Source organism: Cavia porcellus, unplaced genomic scaffold (assembly GCF_034190915.1).
Source record: "Cavia porcellus strain 051 isolate PalLab524CR breed Dunkin Hartley unplaced genomic scaffold, mCavPor4.1 scaffold_23, whole genome shotgun sequence".
Lineage (NCBI taxonomy): Eukaryota > Metazoa > Chordata > Mammalia > Rodentia > Caviidae > Cavia > Cavia porcellus.
The window spans coordinates 54,879,692-54,902,234 of NW_026947506.1; the positions used below are offsets into that span (position 1 = coordinate 54,879,692).

The following is a 22,543-nucleotide window of genomic DNA, read 5'->3' on the forward strand; positions in this document are numbered from 1 at the left end:
GCTGACCCTCAAACTCTTAGCTATACTCCTGCCGCAGCCTGCTGAGTCTTGGGATTACAGGCATGGGCCCCAAGGTTAAGCCAGCTGGCTTTATGGATCTGCTGTCTCAGGTGAATCCATGTCTGCAGACACCATGCTTCCACCTGTCTGCAGACATGGGTTCACCTTAGACTCTGACCTAAGGAGTTTGCTCTCTGGAATGAGCTGGGTCCTAGAAAGTATAGCAAGTTGGTAACTTTGCCACTGCAGAAAGTAGGGGATTTACAGGAGGACAAGTTAGTCTGAGGGGTCTGGCAAGTACAAAGCCTTCTTGAGACTTGCAATGAGGAAGTAAAAATTTACACTAGAGATTCCAAAGACCCAATTTTACTTTTTCCACTACATCTCCAGAACAAAGAACATGTTTGGGGGAATTCTGATTTTAGGAACTCTCCTTTTTCTGAAGTTACAAATTATATGCTTGAAAGAGTAGCATATGGATACAGCACCAACAGCATTCTGGGGCTGGATTTCCTCTCTGACTGGCGTCTAATGTGTATCAGAGCTCCCTTCCCACTCCATTAGTCAGCATCTGCAAAGTGCTCTGTGTGCTGAGCAGAAGTGCGTGCGTGATCTCACACTCCGCAGAGCACAGCTGCTGGGAGAGCACCGCAGCAAAGGCCCTCTCCCTACGTATCAAGGCTTTTCAGAGCGAGTAAGAGATTTAAAACAGTTAGGAGGAAATTTATAACAAAGGTCACAGGACCCCCAGAAAGCCTTATAAGGATTGCACGTGGGAACCTCCACAAAACAAATGTGATCAGGAGGCTCACTCTGTTTTATGCTTTGCCATGGTGGTGACCATGTGGCAATGTATCTGCCAATGAGGTCCAGACGTTACCCTGGGAGTTCCTGGAGTCCACCTTCCATAGCCACCTCGGCTGACCCCCAGGGCTGGATCTGGGCTTTTCCCCATCCCCTTGTAAAGGCTGTAGCTGGCCTCTGGTTTCCTAGTTACCCTGGGAGTTCCTGGAGTCCACCTTCCATAGCCACCTCGGCTGACCCCCAGGGCTGGATCTGGGCTTTTCCCCATTCCCTGTAAAGGCTGTAGCTGGCCTCTGGTTTCCTAGTTTTATGCCTCACCAGAGTCACTACCTGGGAGTAGAACAGCTTTATAACCAATCCTGAAAAAACTAGGTTGAATTTGGTTGTACAGATTTGAAACCCTTCAGCTTTCCTCCCTCTTTGGAGGCTTTGTTACAAATCTGCCTTTTCCGAACTAACCTAATCTCAAAGCTCTCAGCGCTAAGGGCACACCCGGAAGTGTATTCCAGCAGGGATTCCAGGCACCCAATGGCCTATTCTGACTCTGAAGAACCTGCTAAGTCTCCTTATCTTCCAGTCTGCCTGGAAGAAAAAGGGATACTTAAATGTCAATTATTACTGAGTTATGAGGAAACTCCTTTTTTTATTTACACTTGAAAGTCTTTCCCGATATTAGTGTTCTCTTCGGTGAATGGCTTACATTAGACTTTGTGTAGGTTCCTGATAGGAAGTGCTAGGGGTGGGGAACTCTCATCACATAGAAAAGAGCCTAAATCTTTCCTGGTTTATAATTTTTCTCTTACTTCTTTAAAAAAAAAAAAAGTCATCTGTCATGGGTGTTATGTGCTTTATATCCTGACATCTTCCACTTGCTGCTTCTTGGTGTGAGGAGAGAAATGCACCACGTAGACCCGCAGAGGAAGACGGCAGAAGCTGCAGAATGAGGCTTCTGTTTTCCAGTGACACTGTCCAAATTCCCAGGAGCCTCTGGGACACACTCAGACCCCTCAGGACATGGCTCTGTGGCAGACAGGATGCAAGGGAAGCCCACTCTGCCCTGGGGCTCAGGACAGCTCTGAGTTCTAAAGGCATAAGGGAACGTGGAGAGGGCCCAGCAGGGCTCCCACCTAGTGCCACAGGGAGTGCAGCGCTGCCAAAGGCTGACGGGGAAGGCGTGTGGGACCTTGTCCGCTGGAGAGAGCAGAAGACACAGGGCAGACGGACTGGTTTCAGTGTAACCAGGAAGGCTGCGGATCGTAACAATGGCTGCTGATTTGGCATCAAAAATATGATGCTGTTCAAGCCACAACGGCTGAGAGTGGCACCAACATGCTGTAATCAGACAGAGTGGGTGGCCAAGGTGTGTGGGGGAGAGATGACACTCTGTGAGTGGTACAGCCCACAGCTTGGCTTCAAGGGAGACCTCGAGCTTGTCCTGGAAACCTCCAAGGCACTTACATAGCATATTTCTGTGTCCACTCTTGTGCTAGTCTGTTGTACCTGGAAGAAAAAAACAGAGGGAGTGACACCTTCACTTGAAATGGACACGTCACTGCACCAAGCAGCAAACACTGAGTGATGTGCGCAAATGGTCGGCGCATCACTCAGGAAGTCTCCCCTGGGGCAGGAGCGCTTTGGTCAGGCTGCAGGGCCCTGCTCAGTGGATCCTGTGGATCCTCTGTGACTATGTGCTGAAGAAGCCATAACAACCCAACAAACCATACTTTCCTGGCCTTCAACACAGGTGCGGGACAGGAAGGAAGAGCGCCTTGAGGGTCAGCCCGGAATGTGCCAGGTGGTCCAACACACCCACTCCAGTGCCACCTTTGCAGCTGGGTCACTCTGTGGCCTGGCCTCCTATTACCACTGACAAACTGGGGAGGACACACATTCTGCATGCCTGGTGCCCACCGAGGGCAGTGGTGGCATGCATATCGCCCTCACTACTGAAAAGACAGTTGGGGTCATGGGACTGTAAATGAGGAGTCTACAGAGTAGATAGTGAAACAATTAACTCATAACAAATGTTATAATAAATACAAATTAAAATCGAATCAATCTAATTCATTTTAACTGATACCAGGAAACTTCAATGACAGAAATAAACTCTATAAAAGTCCAAGAAAAAGCTAAATTGGAAAAAACCACATTTCTGTTCTAATCTCCTCACACAGAAGCGATGAGACTCACTCCAGTCACTCCACACTGCCCCTTGGACTGAGGACTTAGCTGCTGCTTCTGCTGTCCGGTTCTGCCACACCCGGCCCCTTCTCTCTGGGCCATCAACAGTCAGAGACTGACACACGCTGATGCCCACTGCATCTGCTCACTCGACACCCCGGGCCGCTGCACACACAGACAAAGGCAGGCAGGGCTCCATGCTTCCAGGTCTGGAGACTGATGCTCAAACAAGAGTGGGCAGTGCAAGCCTGCTGGTGAGACAGCAAACTGACTATCACGATGCCCTCCTCGCTGGTTCCAGCCTCCTCCCTCGTCCTGCAGACGACCCTGGCCTTATACCATAATCCTGAGAGTTTAATCCAGAATTTCTTGTCAGATTCGTCTTTGCTGTTCTGAAGGCAGGGCTTGCAGGGTTCAGAAGTGGTAGCTGATGAGCCACCCAGGAGGGTGAACTGCTTTTATCCGTTGTGCCTCCTCTGAGTCAAGGGACATGTTGGCGAGAGCCAGGAGCCCCAGCCTGGACCCAATGGCTGAAGTGCGGTGTGGGCAGGAAGACATGCGTGGGAACCTAAGCTGTCATGGCACAAAGCAACCCAAAGAGCAGGCATACTTCTCTCTGTCGGCCTTGTAGGTGTGGGCTATTTCTGGCACCAGAGGGTCATCAGGGTTGGGGTCGCAGAGCAGAGAACAGATGGACAAGAGAACTGAGAAGAAAAGAAAGAGTTAAGTCAGTGGTGGCCATGAGGCTGCAGGCCACCCTTGGGTCTGGCGAACCTTTGCACATGTGTGATTTATGTAGACCAATCCGATGATCCTGCTCAGGTCATGTGTTCACCTTGCCCGCATGCTACTGGAGGGCTGCACTGTAGACCTCACGACGGGATCTCAGCACCCTGCTCCAGTGTGGTCCCAGTCCTAATCCTCCCTTCTCACTGATGCCCCTGAAGTTCCAGTCTCTGCTGAGCCTGAGGCCTAGTCTGGCTTGACACAAGATACTTGCTTGCAGGGGCCCTGTTTGCTGATAAGAGACAGGCATTCAGACCATCTGAGTAACTTTCCAAGGTCACAAACATGAAGCACCCAGAATGGGGGTAAATGAGTTTCTGAACTGAGGCTGTAACTGCAAGGCCAACACTCCCTCCTGCTTTTGTACAGCCTCTGGGATATGCACTCAGCGTGCGGCTCTCGGGGGCCCTGTGTGAGGGAGTCACCCTTAGGGCTTCATGAGGAGCAGAAAGAGCTGGTAGCACTGCTGTTTCCACTTTGCCTGGACCTGCCATGACTGCAAACTAGCTTCGGTGAGTCCACGAAGTCCTGAGCACAGTTTCCCTACTGTTAAAGCTGCAGACAGAAGGAACAGGTCCTATTTGCTTAAGAGACTTGATGCCCTGCTGTTCTGGGCTAAGCCTGTCACTGGAAGGCTCGGGGCTCCCCACAGCATCCCCAGGCCTAGTTGCCTTTCCTGCCACCCCTATCCAGGGCCCTCCCTTCCACTCTGCTTTCCTCTCCCATTCCTGGCCCTGCACCTAAGGCTGCACCGGCCCTAGGTCTACTGATTTGGTCTACTACATGGACCTTGGTGTCTGGCAGAGGGGGACACTGTCCCTGCTACACTTCTGGGCCTCAGATCCAGTCAGGTCTGATCGCTCCAGTCAGAGGAGCGATCTCGGCAGGACACTGGGCTATACTCAGATGCATCAGTGCAGTGTAGCCTGCTCTGCCCCAAGGAACTTGCTAACAGCACAAGGGAGGTGGTTGTATCCCCCACCCCCGAGTTCTCCAAACCTTTAGCCTTCCAAAGCCCCTGCCAGCTGCCCAGGGCTCTACCACCTACACTGCCTCACACTCCACTACTTTCTGGGTTGAATTTTCTCACCATTCCACCGCCTTCACCTGATAGGCTGAGATGCTCTCTCTACCCAGGACTTGAGCACATACTGCTCACACTAAGCCCATCTTAATTCAGTAGGAATATCTGCTTCTTTTCTTTTTTCCTTTTTGTTACTATCTGCATTTCTGCATGCTGCTTCACACTGGTTTCTTCAATCTCACCCAGAGACACAGCTCCCACACCAGCTGCAAGGTGCGCAGGGGCAGGCCCCATCTGTCTCCTTTCAGGGCTGACTCACAGGCTGTGTTCGTTTATGCCAGACAAATGGGTAAAGGAAAGAACGGAGAAGGTACTATAATAATCCTGCCATCCTTGGCAGGAAAGCCCTACTGCTTTACAAAAAAAGAAAGAAACATCTTGAAGTTCATGACACCGTTTAGTTCGCTGTTGGTGTTACATACCCCACTTTCACTGAGGTCATGGACTGCAGAGCAGTGGCTGCCACCTGCAAACCACAGCCACTTCTCTGCTGGTCACCCACCCATCTGACAGGTCTAACATCTACCGCGCATGGCTAGGCCTGCGGCTGTGTCCCACTGAATCTGCCTGGGTTGTAGCCCTGACTTCCACTCCTGGATCTGTATGCTCTTCCCTCTCAGGGCCTCAGTGGGCACAGGTGCAGGGTGGGGGAAGTACCCTATAGGATTGCCAAGGGCTCTGCTGGTGTAGTTCTGCTGACACCTGAAGGAGGCAGTGTTCTGTCCCCAGGGATGATGCATCCCATAAAGAACACCAGCAAGTGCGGATTCCCATCCCTTCTGAAAGCACTGGCTTATGGCCTTTTTTCACAAAGGTGTGAGGTGGAGGAGCCAGGAACATAGTCCCCCACGCGAAATGGGCCCCCTGTGTACTCTGTCTTTCCTGCTGCCCAAACCCTGAGTTCTTTTGGATGTACATTTTATGCCAAATGAAAATAAATTTTTTGCCTTTGATAAACAATCTTTTTGCCTCATTTATTTTACCCAGGGCCTTTGCACTGAGCCATACATCTCTAGCCCTGTTTTTTTCCTTCTGGGTCAGGAATCAAACTTATTTTACCCAGGGCCTTGTACTTGCAGGCAGTGCTTATACCACTGAGCTTATCCCTGGCCCCTCCAGTCCTGCTTTTAATTATTTTTTATTCTGTGTCTCAGTAAAATAAATTGCCCATCTGGGATCAAATTCTGTATCCTGCTGCCTCAGCCTTCCAGAGTACTAGGATTGCGGGCGTGTGCTGCCACACCCGGCTTCCTTTCTGATACTAAGATAAAGAGTGTAAGTAGTGCCCTTTCTGCACCAATGTGGCAGAGTCCTGAGCATCCACAGTGACTGGATGCTGAGGACCATGAGGGTGCAAGCACAGGGTTCCACTTTGGTTACTTCTGTGCAGTAGGGGACAGCAAGCTGGCACAGGCTGAGTGGGCTGTGGGACCGGAGGAAGCTTTCTGGTCTCTGAGTCTCCTGAGTCACCCAGCCAAACAGGGAGACAAAAATGGGAGATGGCACGTGCAGCATGAGCCAGGGTCTCTACCTTTGGACACAGTCAGCGCTGGAGACCACTGTGACCGCAGGATGTCCAAGCAGATGCTGCCATTGCTGTTGATATTGGGGTGATAGATTTTGGTTGTGAAAGCAACCTGCAGAGACAAGAGATCTGAGTCAGACAGGTCACAGGAATATCTAAAAAGCCAACCAGGGGACAATGAAGCAGCCACTGCTGGGCTGCACCACATGACCCAAGCCCCCACCCCCAAAGCCTTGGTGAATGTCAACCATCTCTCGACCCATGACAGGGCACCGGAAGGGCAACCCCAGAAGCCTGCTCCCCATCCCCATCACAGCCTCGCTCTGAGCACTGGAGAGACTGACATCATCTCCCTCAGAGCACGCTGCACAGCAAGAGGGTCAGGACAGAACTCAGCAGCCTGGCAGGTTTGTGCAGAAAGTAATGCTTCAGATGATGGACATGCTGAGGAAATGCAGGCACCACAGGAAGCGGCCAGATGAAATGCACTCCTTGTCCTTTGTTAACTACTCATTTCTGCCCAGGTGACTCCACCAAAACTTGCTGTTTCAGCCATCCTCGGTCTTGGCTGCACTCAAAGGTACAGACATTCAGCTCCCGTAAGCTGCCTCACCCGCAGAGGAGCCCACCCTGCGGCCCTGCTCTCCGCTCAATAGGTGTGGAGCCTTGCACACGACAGACAGGGATGCCTGCACCCTTGGTACTCTCACCACCCCTGAGTCACTCCTTCTCAGAACTCAGCCCTCGATGGTCCCAATGGTTCCAAACACGCAGGGATACCCTCTGTAGCAAAAGCTGGAAACGCCTCACTGTTGCCCAAGAGATTACGGGTGAAATTAGTGTTTCACACACACACAGCCATTTAAAAAGAGCATGGTGAATCATCATGTGCAATTAGGGAGCAATTTCCAAGATGTGCTGCTGACAGGAACCCACGGATGGCTTTGTGGCAAAGTGTGTTTCTTTCAATGGAGAAACAAGGGCCCACACGCAGGTGTATGGACAGGTGCAGATGATGCCTGAAATAGAAATACTCAGCAGCAGACTCGCTGCCTCAGGGATACAGGTCCTATGTTCAATGTACTCTCCCACACTGAACCAATCCAGTGTGCCTCTTTATAACCAGTTACAAATCACTTCTCAAGATGACCTCCCTGGAGCTCAGTTCTGCTCTGAATAGGCAGGTAGCAGACCAGATGCGGTGGTGCGCACCTGAAGTCCTTGATATTTGGGAGGCTGAGGCGGGAGAAATACTGATTCTAGGAGTACAACATCAACCCGGGCAACTATGAGACTGAAAAAATGAGCTAGTTGCAATGGAATGCCTGGAATGCCAGCTACTCAGGAGGCTGAGACAAGAGGATCACAAGTCTGAGCCTAGTTAGGGCAACTTGGCAATTATCAAGACCCTGCCTCAAAATAAAAAACAAAAGAAAGGGTGGTGGCATGGCCAGACAGAAGGCTGTACCACAAAACAAAACAAATAACCCTCCCTCCAATAAGCAAAAGAAAAATCCCAGATGGACAAAAAAGAAAAAAAAAAAAAGACAGAATCAGGGACATGATGGGACTCCTAGGGCTGGTGTGATGACATGAAGCTTTCTTGTCCCAAGGGATGAGAGCAGGCTTAGCTGCACCCACACCGTAGTGGCCAGCAGCGCACTGGCAGAGGCAGCCTCGCTGTCCCCCACCCCCTACCTCAGGTGGAGGGCACATGGGCCTTTTATGTTGTCATTTTTCGCATGCCTAATTCATATTATTATATTTTTTTGAATGCAGGGCATTGAGCTCAGAGATTCACACATGCTAAGTAAGTTTCTGTTAGGAGCTATATGTCTGTTCCCTAAGGTAGTTTTTAAAACATAACTCATATAGGCACCACTGTTGTCTCCAACTGCTGTGTTGTGTTTTGAAATTTGGTTTTTTCTTTTTTTTTCTCTTTGAAATAAAATGGATTTTAAAAAAATAGAATTCATTTTAGAATACGTAGTTAAGAGGACAGTGCGTATTGAGTGTGAATGTCTTTCGCCATATGATTTTTCCCAGGAAGAGTCAAACCTCCAAAGGGTCTCAGACATCTTCCTAGATGTCTCCTATGAAGACCATGCAGTCCTTCTCGCAGTCTCACGATGTAGTTTAGACTGGCCTCGAAGTTACTATGTAGCCTATGCTGGCCTCAAACTTGTAGAAATCATTCTGCCTCAGTCTTCTAATGCAGGATGATCGCCACAAGTTTGACACCAGTCTGGACAACTTAGTGAGAATGTGTCTCAAAACAAAATATAAAAAGGGGTGGGGATATAGTTCAGTAGTCCCTGGATTCAATATGCTGCCCTGCAAACAAACAAACACCCCCAGATGTATCATGCAGTCTTGCCAGATTCCTCCCTGAATCTTATTCCTCTGTAAAAGGAGATTTTAAAAGGATACACTTTCTTCTCTTGTGAGTACCACTCGCTTTTTAGCTCACATTTTTCTGGTTAAAATAATCCCAACTTGGGCTGGGGATTTAGCTCAGTGGCATAATCGCCTGCCTTGCAAGTGCATGGTTCTGAGTTCGATCCCCGGTATGGATAAAATAAATAAATAATCCCAACTCATAGAGCTTACGTCTCTTAATAATAGCCACCATTTTCACTTTGTCTTTGGACAACTAGGGAACCTAAAACTGCCCAACAGACAGTCGTGCAAGATGACATCAGTAGCTGCTTGCTTTAAGGAAGGGCCTCAGCCACTCAGAGGCTCATGGAGGTGACACGTGGGGAAATGCTGCCTTAGAGACACTGTACTGTCTCTTCCTGTGGAGAGCAGAGTGCAGCGTGGATCAGAGAAGCCTTTTCAACCAAGGCCCCTACAGACGCAGCTAAATCCCAATCAGGTGCAGTGACTTTAGCATCTGTCACTGCTCTGTCCAGCACACCTTGCCAAAAGCTGGAAAAAGTCTCCAGAATTACGGACATTAACTTCTACTTAAAGCACTGGGGGCCCGGTAGCCCCTGTGGCAACATCTGCACAGTGCTGTGACCAGTGATTCTGGAAGGGGCCACGTCACATTGGCTGAGTTAAAGTGTGAAACAGCAGCTAAGGTCACCACCCACTGCACACCGAGGCCAGCACAGGTGGCAAGGCACAGCAACGTCACACCCTGACTACAGCACTCTGAGTGGACACAGGACTAATGCAGGAGTCTGTTCAAAACACACAGCCTATCTGAGGAAACATGACACAGGCCCATAAAGAGTGATGGCTGACAGTGTAATCGGTGACACTCCTCAAAAGCATCAATGTCACGAAAGACCATGGGGAAGGGCTGCAGTTATGGAGAGGACAGGACAGTAACTGAGTGCGGGGTCGTGGAACACAGAAAGGACACGGTAGGAGCCACGAATGTCTGTCAAGGTTTCAGTTTAGTTGCAGAATCATGACCAGCATTTGTTTCCTTAGTTTTCATCATGGCAGTATAGAAATGTAAGACACTGGGAAAAACCAGGTGAGAAATGTTTGGCAACTCTTTGCACTGCTTTTGCAGGAGTTCATTGAACTAAGGGTCTCACACATACTATGCAGATGTCTGTCACTGAGCTACACCCCTGAACCTTACAAATATTTTCCAAGCCTAAAATTAACTCAAAATAAGTTTATATTTTGCTTTTAAAGACTGACACATCTGGGTCTGAGTCCCACTGTCTATGAACCATGCTACCTTACAAAAACAACATATCCTGAGATTTTAGAAGAAAAAAAAAAAAACATATCCTCTCTAAGCTTCCGTTTCCTTATTCACAAAACAGAATTATTTTTGTTGTTTTTTGTTTATTTTTTTAAGACAAGATCTTTCTATACTTCCCAGGAGGGATTTGAACTTACAATCTGTTTCCTCAGCCTCCTGAGTGCTGGGACTATAGGCATGTGCCACAACTCCTGGGTCCAAACTGATATTTTATTTTAAAAATGGGAATAAAAATATATATTGGCGTATGCAAAAAAAATCTGGAGGTATGTACACTGGGCTGCTAGCTATGGTTTCTCTGGGTCTACAGATTGGCTTCCATCTGCACACTAGTTCTCTAATTTAAAAATAATGAACTTTTAACTAGTTTTGCAATCAGGAGGAAAAGAAAGCTGTTCAAATGGTATGAATTGTGCATGTATGACCATTGCTGATAGGCAGCTGGTCCTGCTGGCTCAGTGTCCATGCCTCAGCTTGCCTCCTCTTCCTCCCATGGCCCAGATGCTTCTCCTGGTGGGATGAGGGGTCCCGTCAGCCTCCCAGATGGAGCCCATATGGACCCTCCTCCTCTTACCTACCCTTTGGTTCCCCTGCCCCTGGGATGCTGGAACATATAGGCTCCCGCAGACCCTGCGCAGCACCCCCGCACCAGCATGATCTCCCAGGCCACCTGGCTCCTGTCTGAACCTGTGCTGCCTCTCAGCCCTGACTCCCTTGCATGCTAAGCACCCTGGTCCTCCATAGGAAGGTGTACCACAAGTGGGCAGGTGTGGGCAGCCCTGGAGGCATTGCGACTGGGGACGCACCAAGGTGTAGATGAAACAGTTCAGCCCCACTTTGGCATGCAAGGCAGAGTGTGCAGGCAGCCCCAGGTCTCTCTCTACGATTAGTGGCCCTGTCCTCAGCTTCACTGAGGGCAAGGGAAACCAATCCTCCCCACTTTTACTTTGCGGTGCTGAGGACTGAACCAGAGACTTCCACGTGAGAGCCAAGTGCCCACTACTAAGCCACGCTTCCAGCGCAAACTATACCTGTGACCCTTTTCACTTAATAAAAGAGAACTAATTGTTAGGGTCCTGAGCTGAGGGGCCCTATCCCAGCATCTTCTGTCCTGGGCACTGCCGAGCAGCAAGCGTGACTGTCCCTCATGAGTGCCTTCGGTACCTCCACTCTCTAGTTTTGACAACCAGAGGTATCCCAGGATACTGTCAAGTGTCCCCAGGGCAGAAGCAAAACTGCCTCACCCCAGAACCTCATCCTAGACAGTAAGTAAGAGATGGTGAAGAAGAAAACCAGAAACTGCAGACCTCAATGGTTCACGCAGCTACAAAGAGCACTACAGGGATCCAGATGGACCTGCCTGTGGCCACCCTAGCTCAAAACCACTGTGACTGCCCTTGAGCAATCCAGACCCTGGGGGTCTGCTTTCCCCAGCTTCCTAGCATACTGGAACAAACACTGAACAAAGCAGAAGGACCACTGTGTCAGTCAGCAACGAAGTACCTGACTCAAGTAGCACAAGGAAAAATTGATTAATCAATTGATTTGTAGTACTGGGGATTGAAACGAGGCTCTTTCCACTGAACTATATCCTTTCTTTCCCCACTTTTTTTTTTTTGTTGTTGTTGTTGTTTTTGAGACAAGAGTTTTGCTATGTGGTTCAGCGTGGTCCTGAACTCACTATGTGACCTATGCTGGCCTTGAACTACTGGTGATCCTCTTGCCTGAGCCTCCTGAGTGCTGGGGTTACAACCTCAGCCCTTTTTATTTTTACTTATTTACTCATTTATTTTTTGGTACCGGGGATTGAACTCATGACTTTGTGTTTGCCAAGCAGGCATTTACGCTGCTCAGCTAAACTGCTGGTCCAGCCCTTTTTATCTTCAAACAGGGTCTCAGTTAAGCTGCTGAGTTGTCCAGGCTGGTTTGAATTTGTGATTCTGCTGCCTCGGCCTCCTAGCATGCTAGGATGACAGGCATATACCACCACACCCTGCAGGGAAAGATTTATTTGGCTCCCAGTTTGAAAGGTTTCAATCTACCGTCAGCTGGCTGCATTACTTTTTAGGCCTGTGATAAATCAGAAATATGATGGTGAAAGGGTGTGGCAGAGAGCCAGAAAGCCAAAGAAGAGGAGCCATGAACAAGTCACACCCCTCAAAGCCACCTCCTCCAATAAGGCCCCACCTCCTAAAATTTCCACCACCTCCCAATAGTGCTACCAGCTGAGGACCAAGCTTTCAGCCTACTTGGAACAACAATTATAGTATGGGGGGGAGGGCTTTACAGCTGGCCCTGGACACCATCAGCACCAGGAACGTGCCTGGGATCTTTACTATAACTTGAGACAAGCCAGGCACACTTGGGCTTGGATAAAAGCCACTGATTACTTCTAACCTCCCTCCTTATGACTCCACTTCTGGAAATCCACTGGTCTTCCCGCTACCCTTGACCCATCTTCTGTCCAAGCCCCAAGCAACATTACTCTTTGTAATCCTGAATATGTTTGTCTGTTTCTTCAGCCTCTTCATGCCTTCATTTATGGTTTCAGTTCTTTTACAACAGATTTTCTTGGAACAGAAGTATCCTTCAAATGGTGACTCCTTCCTTTAGGAAGCAGCCTATTCCCTTGCTAACAACAGGGATCAATTCTAAAAATTTATATTTTTAAAGTCCTGGGAGACCAGCCATGACAGGAACAACCTGTAATCCTAGCTATTTGGAAGGCTGAGGCAGGAGGATTTCAAGTTTAAAATCAGTTTGGGAGTCCCTGTCTCAAAATAAAAAGTAGAAAGGGCCAGAGATGTAGCCCAGGAGAAGAGTAGTTGTCTAGTATATGTGAACTCTAAGTTCAATCCCAATATTACTCAAAATAAAACAAAAACTCTCCAAAACCCAAACAACAGTGAAAAAACAAAAACACAAAAGTCCCAGGAAAGTGTTACCACAGAGTCTGGAAGACAGGTCCTTGGGGAAAGGCCCACATATAGTTCTCCTTACCTGTGACCAGACAAGTCCCCTTGTCTGAGTTTCAGGGGAGCTGGGAAAGCCTTACCTTTGGGGGCTTAAATGGGTAATCCGTGGGAAAGTGGATGGTCAGGAAGAAAACACCTCCTTGGTAAGGGCTGTCATTCTGGAAGGTGAGACACGGGAAGAGATTAGGGCTTACACTAAGCATGAGGTACAAGTAGTCAGACGAGCTGTGTGCTCAGCAGCACTACCTACCGGGCCCATGATGGTGGCCTGCCAGTGGAACACTGCAAGACAAAAGAGACACGGGTGCGTGAGAGACCCTCACGAAACGTGCCTAGGTGCTACACAGTTTAGAGCACAGCACCCACAGACTGCCTCACTTCCAACCTCAGCTGTACGTCTAGGGGTTCTAAGACCAGACTTGCCAGGTCTCCAGAGCTCTCTCTGCTCACGGTTACAGTCCGTGACAGGGTACGGAAGCACCTGTGAAGGGCTCCATTTCCCATCCAACAGTGTGGTACACGACTGAAGAAAGACAGAAATCTGCAGTTTTAAGGGTTTCTTAGTGGAACAAAGGGCCATGAGTCAGAGTGGCCATGGCTTTTATTGCTTGTATCATCAGCAAGAAAGATTGTGTTTGAGGGCCCAGAAATAATGGCTTCTATAGGCATGGCTTATAAAGGCGGGACAAAGCACGCTTCTGTCAGACATACAGGCTCCCCAGTTGACAGTGGCTTAATGAATACCTTGATGTTTGAAAAGCTGGCACCTTTACTGCTGGGAAGGTCTATTTTATTTTGAGTCACATGGCTTCAGCAGAAATGTTATCTCATGCTTTAGCCCTGGAATTTCACAGGGTCTTGCTCAAGCCTCCATTTCAGCCATGGGGGGATGGGGAGTGGGGAGCAATTCTGGTCTGCACAGCCACTTCACTGCAATGAGACATGTTGGTGGCTTGGCTGAACTTGGTCACATTCTTTTTAGCCAACTAAGGGAAAATTTACTTCCATATAGCCAGCTCTGCACACACAGGTAAGCAGGGCAAAGATGAGGGCTAGACTGAATGGGGGCAAGGGGTTCATTCCTCAGGGGAAGGTGGCTTGGCGGTCCCCCATAAGAGGGAAACTGCACAAATAGCCGTAAGGAGGGGGCTGGATGCACAGCCTGCATTCCTCTCTCCCTCGAGGTTAGCGCCTGCTTTCTCTCTCAGCACCCAGGTGAGACAACACACAGACACTGCCCAGCAGGCATGCTCACCTGAACTTCAACACCTGGTGGCTTTAATGGGGCTCCATCAGAAGTGTTGAGCCATGTATGCTGGTGAACATCTGTAATCCCAGCACTTAAGAGGCTGAGGCAGAAGGTTACAAGTTTGAGGCCAGTCCAGGCTACATAGCTCAAGGTCAGTCCCAACTATATAGCAGGACCCTATCTCAAAAAACAAACAAACACATACCCTCTCCAAATCAGGAGGGTTTTGATAGATAATATTTTGGAATAGGAGTCCATGACAAGAGGGTAGAAGGTGGACCCTTCTTGGTGAGCAGGTTGGGATTCTCTGGCCTCATTCACATTAACACTGACTGCTGAGTGCCAAGCAGGGCTGGAGGGTAGTCAGGAAGGAACAGTGACTGATTCCATGGCCTTCTGGCATTAATGGGAGACAATCAAGGAGTGGGTGCGTGGAGGCCGTGGAGTTGGTCTGTTTGCACTCTGTATACACAACTGAGTCATTCTGCTCTGCTCCAAAAAGGATTCCAACTTCCACAAAAAGCCTTCAGAACCTCTACTTTCAGTCTCCATCTGCCCACCTTGGCACCTCCCAGGACATGCGGCCCTACCCCATTTCCCTTCACTAGCATGGTATGCATTTATACTTTGAAGTGTGCCATATAGTCGCATTGTGGACATATACAGTGTTGTGTAACCACTGTTTCTGTTGTCTTTGTGTGTGTGTGTGTGTGTGTGTGTGTGTGTGTGCCCGCCCGTATGCTGGGGATGGAACTCAGGCAATTTCTAAAGCACTGCCGTCTTTCTAAAGCACTGCTTCTGTACCTATGAAACAATTACTTCCACACATCTACTTCCCAAGCCTCTCTGGTAACCCCTCATCTACCTTCTGTATCTACAAATTCTCCTCATCTAGATATTTGTTGAGCAGAAATATATAATATTTGTAATTTTCTTGCTTATTTCACTAAATTTAGCATGATTTCAAGGTTCACCTGGGCCATGGTGCCCACACTTTCATCCACGCATCTGCTGCTGTTAGCACCTTCTGTTAGTGGTGCCGCGAACATGAACATTGGCATCTGGTTTTGTTCGAGCATTTTCGGCTCTGGCCTGTGTAGGGCACCCCACTCACACATAGCTATCCAACAGCTGCAGCCTCACAGTAGAAAAGCTGGGTACACAGAGTGAGGGGAGTCAGCTAAGCCAGGTAAGGCTTGGAAGCCCAGGGCTGTGCAGCTCAGCCTCCGGCCTGCTGGCTATGAGGGAGGTGGAGGGCTGGCCGGGCCACTGCTCCGCTCTGACCCTGTCCTGAGCTGCCTCCTCACCTTCCCCAGGGGAAGCACAGATGTAGGAACAAAGAACAAGTCCTGCCTTTCCCTGGGCGAGGACATCAGCGGCTATAGTGCTCCACAACTAGAGCATGATGGCGCTCATGGCAGCGCCCCAAGTCTGACTGTGGAGTAGCACTTTCCTGAAGCTCGCATAAGCTAGGTCCGGCTGGGTGATTTCTGGTGGCACAGGTTCCACACAGTGTAACCTGAGCAGCTGAGGGGAACTCCCACATCCAGTGCATGAGCAAGTGAATGGAAAACACTGACTGGTTTTCTTAGAAACTGCTTGGTGAATAAATCTGGGGGCTCTAACTGCAAGGATCCTACAATCAGAAGCCTCTGGAATACTTACAGTCATCACCCACAGGTCCTGCGGAGCACTGGGCAGGAGGATCCCGCTGCAAGTCCGTCAATTCCTATAACAGAAGATGATGGGTTAGGGGCTGGGGATTTAGCTCAGCGGCATAAGCGCCTGCCTTGCAAGCAGGCAGTCATGAGTTCGATCCCTGGTACTGATAAAAACAAAAAAGACAAAAAAAAAAAAAAAAAAAAAAAGAAGATGGTGGGTCAGGTGAGGGTGTGCTGAGGTGCCAGTCTGTACCACAGGCCCTTATCACAGTGAGCTCTTGTGGGAAGCCTCAGGAAGTAGCAAAAACACAGTCAGAGCCTGGTCTACCCATGGCTGTGAAGATGCCAGCAAAGTAGGTATTATCCTTTCCACCTCATAAAGTAGGACACTGAAATGTAAAGAGGCGAGGTCACCTACCCTCTGTTATGGAGCAAGACCATGAGTAGCTGTCCCTCTTCCCCAAGCCAGGTCATCAATGGACTCAGCAGGAAGACATTATTCTCCCATGAACTTAGGAGAACGAGTCCCAAGAGCACTTCTATGAGTAGGGCAGGGGCCAGTGCTGGTTCTGAGCTAAGGAATGAATGCCTGCAAGCACTTGACCCAGAGGAAGTACTCAGTTAAAGGCTGGGCTTGGGCTGGGGATTTAGTTCGGTGGCATAAGCGCCTGCCTGCCAAGTGTGACTTGTGAGTTTGATCCCTAGTACTGAAAAAAAAAAAGTGGTTGGACTCTGTGGCTTCTCTGTCTTTTCCGCTGCCCCTTTACCTGCCACGGGATGTTCAGCACATCCTAGGCTTCTGACTGGAGACTAAAGGCATGCACCCCCAAATCTCACACCACCATCAATGTCCTGGTGGGAACCAGGAATTACACAACTAAAGTCCCCTAATGGAACATTAATTCTGTCGACAATCCCTAAAGGTAACCCTGACCTGGCCTGAGACTCAGGCCCAGGGCCCAAAAGTTGGGGCAGTGATTCTCAATAATCACTTTGCATGTATGAGAATGTTTTCTAACACTGCATATTTTCCCCTGGTTCCAGATCCCAGCAAACCCCCTGAGGTTTCCACAGAGGTTTTAAAACCAAGGAAGGAGGTACAAATAATGGTGCATCGGTTAGAGAATGCTCCAAAAATGGCAAAGTCAGGATCTGGTGGTGCACAAAGCTCCGAGCTGCCTGATGACCCCTTCTTACTTGAGCCAAGCCTAACGCTCTCATCCACAAAGGCCCTTTGGTGCCCACCACACATGGGCATATATGTTGCATGCTAATCACTCATGCAACCCCCAGTCTCCTACTTCCCTTTAAATTTACTGTTTTGTTCTGAGATAAGAATCTTGCTATATAGTTCAGGCTGCCTTTAAACAAGCAGCAATTCTCCTGCCTCAGCCTCCCAAATACTAGAATTACAGGCATGCGTCACCATACCCAGCTCACTTCCCTCTAATCAGCATGATGACTGTATTAATACCATAGAGGCTGGAAAACACCATAAATCAAGCCGTTTTATCCAAGAGGTGGTCTCACCTCTTCTCTTGTATTGGTAACTGAACTCAGGGCCTAGTGCATGCTAGGCAAGTCTTCTAGTGCTGAGCTACATTCCCAGGCCTCATAAATTTTTTCCATTTTGACACAGTTTTGGTACATTGATCAGGCTGGCCTTGAATTTGTGATCCTTCTTCAGCTTCCTGAGCAGCTGTGATTACATGAACACACCACTAGACCCGGCTGCCTCAGAATTGATTTCTAAAATCTACCTACCAGTACACACAGGTCAGTTCTCAGCTACTGCCTAATGTGAGGTGACCGTTTCCTCACTTGGAAAGCACTCAGTAAGAAGCATAACCAGTTGTCACAGAAGAGAACTTGGGGAACAATGGAGGTTGTGCAAAGGGACCAAAGGACACACTCTGAAGTGCAAGAGCTCCAGAACCTTCCTGCTTACACTCTGTGCCGTGCCCCCCAGCACCTCCACCATCACTCTGCAGGGAAGTGTTTACACCCATGTGATTCTGCATGAGCAAGGGATCTCCTAAATGGGACTGGCAAGGCAAATCCTGCAAAGACTAAATGAACCATGAGGGGCAGGGAAGGCTAGCAGTAGAGACCAGTTCCTCTCCAGTGTGCAAGGTTTTGTCACACTTCTATGCTTTTGCACACAATATACCTAGAATCCATGCCCCTCTTTTTGGTGCCTCATAAACAGTTACTAGGACTAACTGATTCCTGAAAGGCCAGAGTAAGTCCCTACTATTAGGCTCCAACGGGCACCCAGGAGTTTAGAATATGTCTTGGTTGCTTTCTCATTGCTGGGATACAATACCTGACACCACAGTTTATAGGATGAGAGGCTTATTTTGGCTCATGCTTTAGAAGTTTCAGTCTTTGTATGGTCAGCCGGCTCCAAGCAGGAGTGGCACAGCAGAAGGGTCTGGCAAAGGAAAGCATGGACAGCAAGGAAGCAGAGAACACAGAGAGGAGCTGGGAGGAAGCTCACCACTCCCGGACATGCCCTCCATGGCCCACCTCTTCCGGTCAGGCTCCACTTCCTAACAGTACATTTAGCTATAAACTCATCAGCAGCATCCACTAATGTGTGCAGCACCCCATGATCCATCAGTTCCCTAAAGCATCACCTATGAATACATGAGGCTTTGGCAGGACATCTATATATAAACCATAACAGAATGCCATCTGGCATTTTGAGAAACAATTGTATATCTTGGAAGAAACTAGTCAACTCACATACCATACTGCCATGCCTATCTAATAGTTTTGGAAGACTCAAGTCAGAGTCCCAGCTCTAGCACTGGGAAAACCACTTTCACCCCTTCAGTTCTCAGTGTAACTATCTGTAAAGCTGTAATTACAACTGCCTGCCAATTTGCTAGCACTGCTGAGTGGCATTCAAATGTGTGTAATACACAAAAGAACACCCAGCAAGGATCACAGACCACAGGGTCCAGAGGATACTACCGGGGCATTCCAAAAAGAGGAGGATAAAAACTAGTTAACATTGGGCCCTGCCAGGGAGGGGAACTGGACAGCTGGGGACAGCAGTGTGGGGGATTTTTCCCTGAATGCCCTGGTACTTTTGACTTGTGAACCATGGGGACTTATGACCTAAATATATATTTCAAGAATTATAAATGACGACACAGGTGAAGGCTGTGTTGTAACCACTGCTACAAATAACAACTGATGATAAAAGTACAATCCCAAACAAGGGGAAGAAGGTTAAAGATTAAGTACTGGAGAAAAGTTAAGCAAATGATGGTACAAACTCAAATTCTTTTACTGTGTTTTGTCAAATGCAAGACATCATCCGGCATTAAGACATAATTTTATGTACAATTAACAAAGAAAATATGTTGCCAATTAAGCTAACAACAATGCTTTCTTTAAACTTTAATTTTATTTTAAATTTGTCCTCATTGAAAGAACATTTTTAGGCTCATTTGGACATATTTGTTTTCTTTTTAAAATCAAGAATCACTCATATATGCCAAAAAAGAAAAAAAAATATAAAACAAGTGAACTAACTTGTTAAGGAATCCTTAAAACCTCCTCATGTTCAGAGCTGAAGACGGTCCACACAGAGCCACTACTGTGCCTTCCGGGAATGATGACACAGCCCTTCTGAGTTCTCCACTGCTGTTTCTGGAGTCTGACAGATGATATCTCATCCCACAAAGTCCCTGGATACACATTCTTGGTAAGGATCCCAGCAAGCAGAAGAGGCCCAGCCACACCAACTGCAGGGTGGGGGGTACCCTCTTTCTTCTCTCTGGGGTCTGTGACGCATTTAGCTGTGTGGCATAGGAAAAGGAATCTATTGTCTTTCCTCCAACAACAAATATTGGTTCCAGTCATAAAACTTATTCTCTTTGTTACTGTGCCATTTTATTCATTCCATTTCTTCTTTTTGCTCCCTTTCTTCTTCATCTGATGTGTGTGTGTGTAATGAAAACTGCTATCAGGGCGTTTGCACTGAGCTACATCCCCAGCCCTTTTTTAATTTTGATACAGGATCCACTAAGTCACCAAGTTATCCAGGCTGAGTCGGAATTCTATTCTCTTGCCTCAGCCTCCCAGGGTATTGAAATTACAGGCACATACACTGTATTTTCTACTGAAACAGGGTATTCTTATATTCCCTTTTGATTGCCCTGCCTCAGTCTCCTGAATAGCTAGGATTGCAGATGTGCACCACTGCCCCAGTTAAAAACATTTTAAAGCAATTAAATTCAATGCATATGTTAGTACCAACAATGCACTCACCTCCATTGAATTATCATGACCCAATGTACACATATGGAGCAATTCATCCTATGATTTAGATTCAGATGTCCCCCACAAAGCCCATGTCCTCAAAGGCAGTCAGACAACCATGAACTAAAAATGTGAGTCAAAATAAGCTATTACTCCTTTAACTGTGGGTGTTGGGTATTGTGCCACAGCAATAAAAAAAGTGACTAAGACAGATCTTGGTCCTAGAAGGGGGTCTGTTGCTGTGCCTATCCAACCATTTTGGTTCATAGGTCTTTAGAACTGGTTTGTGGAAGGAGTCTGTAAAGATTGGAGACGCCTGCAGGAGAAAACCTACAATGCTGTAAACTGAAGTTGATGGGGGATTCTGGTTAGAACTCAGAAAAGCAGAATGCTGATATAAAAAGGCAGACAGTAAAGGCCAGGCTCAGGAGGTTCCAGGTGGGAAAAAGGACTCCACTAGCAGTTAATGGAGCTCCAGGCCATGTTTGTTATGCTCTGGCAGAAAAGTTATAGACATCTTACCATCTTACTCATGTCCTGATACTTTGTGAGAGACTCCAACTAAGGGTAGGAAATTTCAAGGGAGCCCAAAATTCAAGCTGTAGTGTTTGAACTTTTTCTTTTCTTTTTTTTTAGAAAGGGTCTTACTATGTAGTTCAGGCTGGTCCAGGCTGGTTTGGAGCAAACTTTGTAGCCCAGGCTGGTCTCAAATTTGCAACAATCTTCCTGCCTCAGCCTCCCACGTGCTGGGATTATAGGCAAGTGTTACCACATCTAGCTTCTGTTGTGAGCTGTTATCCAGCTCTACACTGCGTACCGAGAGCAACTGGCACACCTGAGTGATTTCAAAAATCTTCAATTGCACCAAAAAAGAAGCTCCTCTAAAACTGCACCCTATAAATCTGAAGCAAAGGAGAGTTTGTTTGCTAAAAAAGATTAGTATTGAGTTTTGTGTGACAGTACACACCTGTAACCTTCAGGAGACTGAAGGAGGATCACTGTGAGTTTGAGGACAGCCTGAATTTCATAATGAGACTTTGTTTCAAAAACACAAAACAAACCAAAAAAAAATCAGTGATAAAAACAGCTGGATGTGGCACGCCTGTAATCTCAGCACCTCAGAAGCTGAGGCAGAAGGACTGCCTGCCATTGAGTTCAAGGCCAGTCCGGGGTACTTAAGTGTACTTAAGTGAGTTCGAGGACTTGGACAGCAGCCTAGGTAACACAGCTTGAACCCGTCTCAAACACAAAATCCCTGAAACAAACAAAGCTCACTGCACAATGGTGTTCATCACATTATTGTTTAATGAACAAACTGGAATAAAAATGAGTTAATTCATATTTGAACACTTGTCGTATGTGTTAATTATGTGCTAAGCAGATATTTCATTTAATTCTTCAACATAACAGCGTAGCACAGGGAAGTTAGGAAATTCAATGCCTCGTGGAGGTCACACTGCAAGTGATCCTGTATTCTCTACGCCTATGACCTAGGGTTATCGGACACCCTAGCCCTTGTTTGTTACAGGTAACGAGTACATAAACTAACGGGCATGGACTTGTGAGATGTTAAAAAACACGATTATAAATACTATTTCACAACACGGAAAAGTGTTTAATGCTATGTGAGAACAAGACACAAAATACATCGCTAATACTTCATAGTACAGGAAAAAGCCTCACAGTAAGTTAAAAGATTAACAAATGACCAGGAGGCAGAACTGGAAATACTTTTCTCAATTGTGCAGTTTCCAAATTCTACTCTAACGAACTGAACTTCTACTAGGCCTCCCTGCTGCACACAGGACAAAAACCTGTTACCCCGAAGCCCCTTACTCCCTCCCCCAAGCCTCGTTCCCTTTACTCCCCCAGCGGAGCTCAGCCTTCTACCAGGGCCCGGCGGGCGCGCACGTGACCTTGTCGTGCGACTCCGCCCACATAAATAGGGCCCGCCCCGCGCACGAGCCGCTCCCTTAAAAGGTTGCGCCCGCGGCGGCTCCACCTGCCTCTCTGGCAGGTGTTGGTGCGTCCGGTGGCGCCGCAGCCGCAGGTCATTTCAACGTGACGGTGCTTGTCCGCGCTTTGACTCTTGAGACACCCAAGAAATCGTAGAGTGGAACAGCCCCTTACCTTCTGGATCCTCTTTAGCGCCATCCTCCCCGCTTGTCCGGACCTCGCGGCCCGGCGGGGCTGCCCGCGGCGGCCCGCTGCCGGCTCGGCCGCCGCGCTGCACGCCGGGAGTCACCGTCTGCGCGTGCGCGTCGCGGGGCACT

General features: G+C 48.2%; 1 protein-coding gene across 3 annotated transcripts; it reads right to left on the reverse strand.

The window, feature by feature from the left end:
• Nucleotides 1-1,427: 1,427 nt before the first annotated feature.
• On the reverse strand, nucleotides 1,428-22,536 carry Ube2d4 (ubiquitin conjugating enzyme E2 D4 (putative)). 3 transcript variants are annotated; one of them, XM_013148237.3, is made up of 8 exons: nucleotides 22,401-22,419; nucleotides 16,000-16,063; nucleotides 14,341-14,434; nucleotides 13,336-13,367; nucleotides 13,166-13,243; nucleotides 6,387-6,492; nucleotides 3,596-3,689; nucleotides 1,428-2,304 (listed from the first exon to the last, which is right to left on the reverse strand). In XM_013148237.3, exons 4-8 carry the CDS (start codon nucleotides 13,342-13,344, stop codon nucleotides 2,259-2,261), a joined length of 333 nt encoding a protein of 110 aa, XP_013003691.1. In that variant the 5' UTR covers nucleotides 13,345-13,367; nucleotides 14,341-14,434; nucleotides 16,000-16,063; nucleotides 22,401-22,419; the 3' UTR covers nucleotides 1,428-2,258. The 3 variants fall into 3 exon arrangements, with proteins under 3 accessions (XP_013003691.1, XP_003465877.1, XP_013003692.1); XM_003465829.4 differs by lacking the exon at nucleotides 14,341-14,434 and having other exon boundaries at nucleotides 22,401-22,536; XM_013148238.3 differs by lacking the exons at nucleotides 13,336-13,367; nucleotides 14,341-14,434 and having other exon boundaries at nucleotides 22,401-22,498.
• Nucleotides 22,537-22,543: the final 7 nt, after the last annotated feature.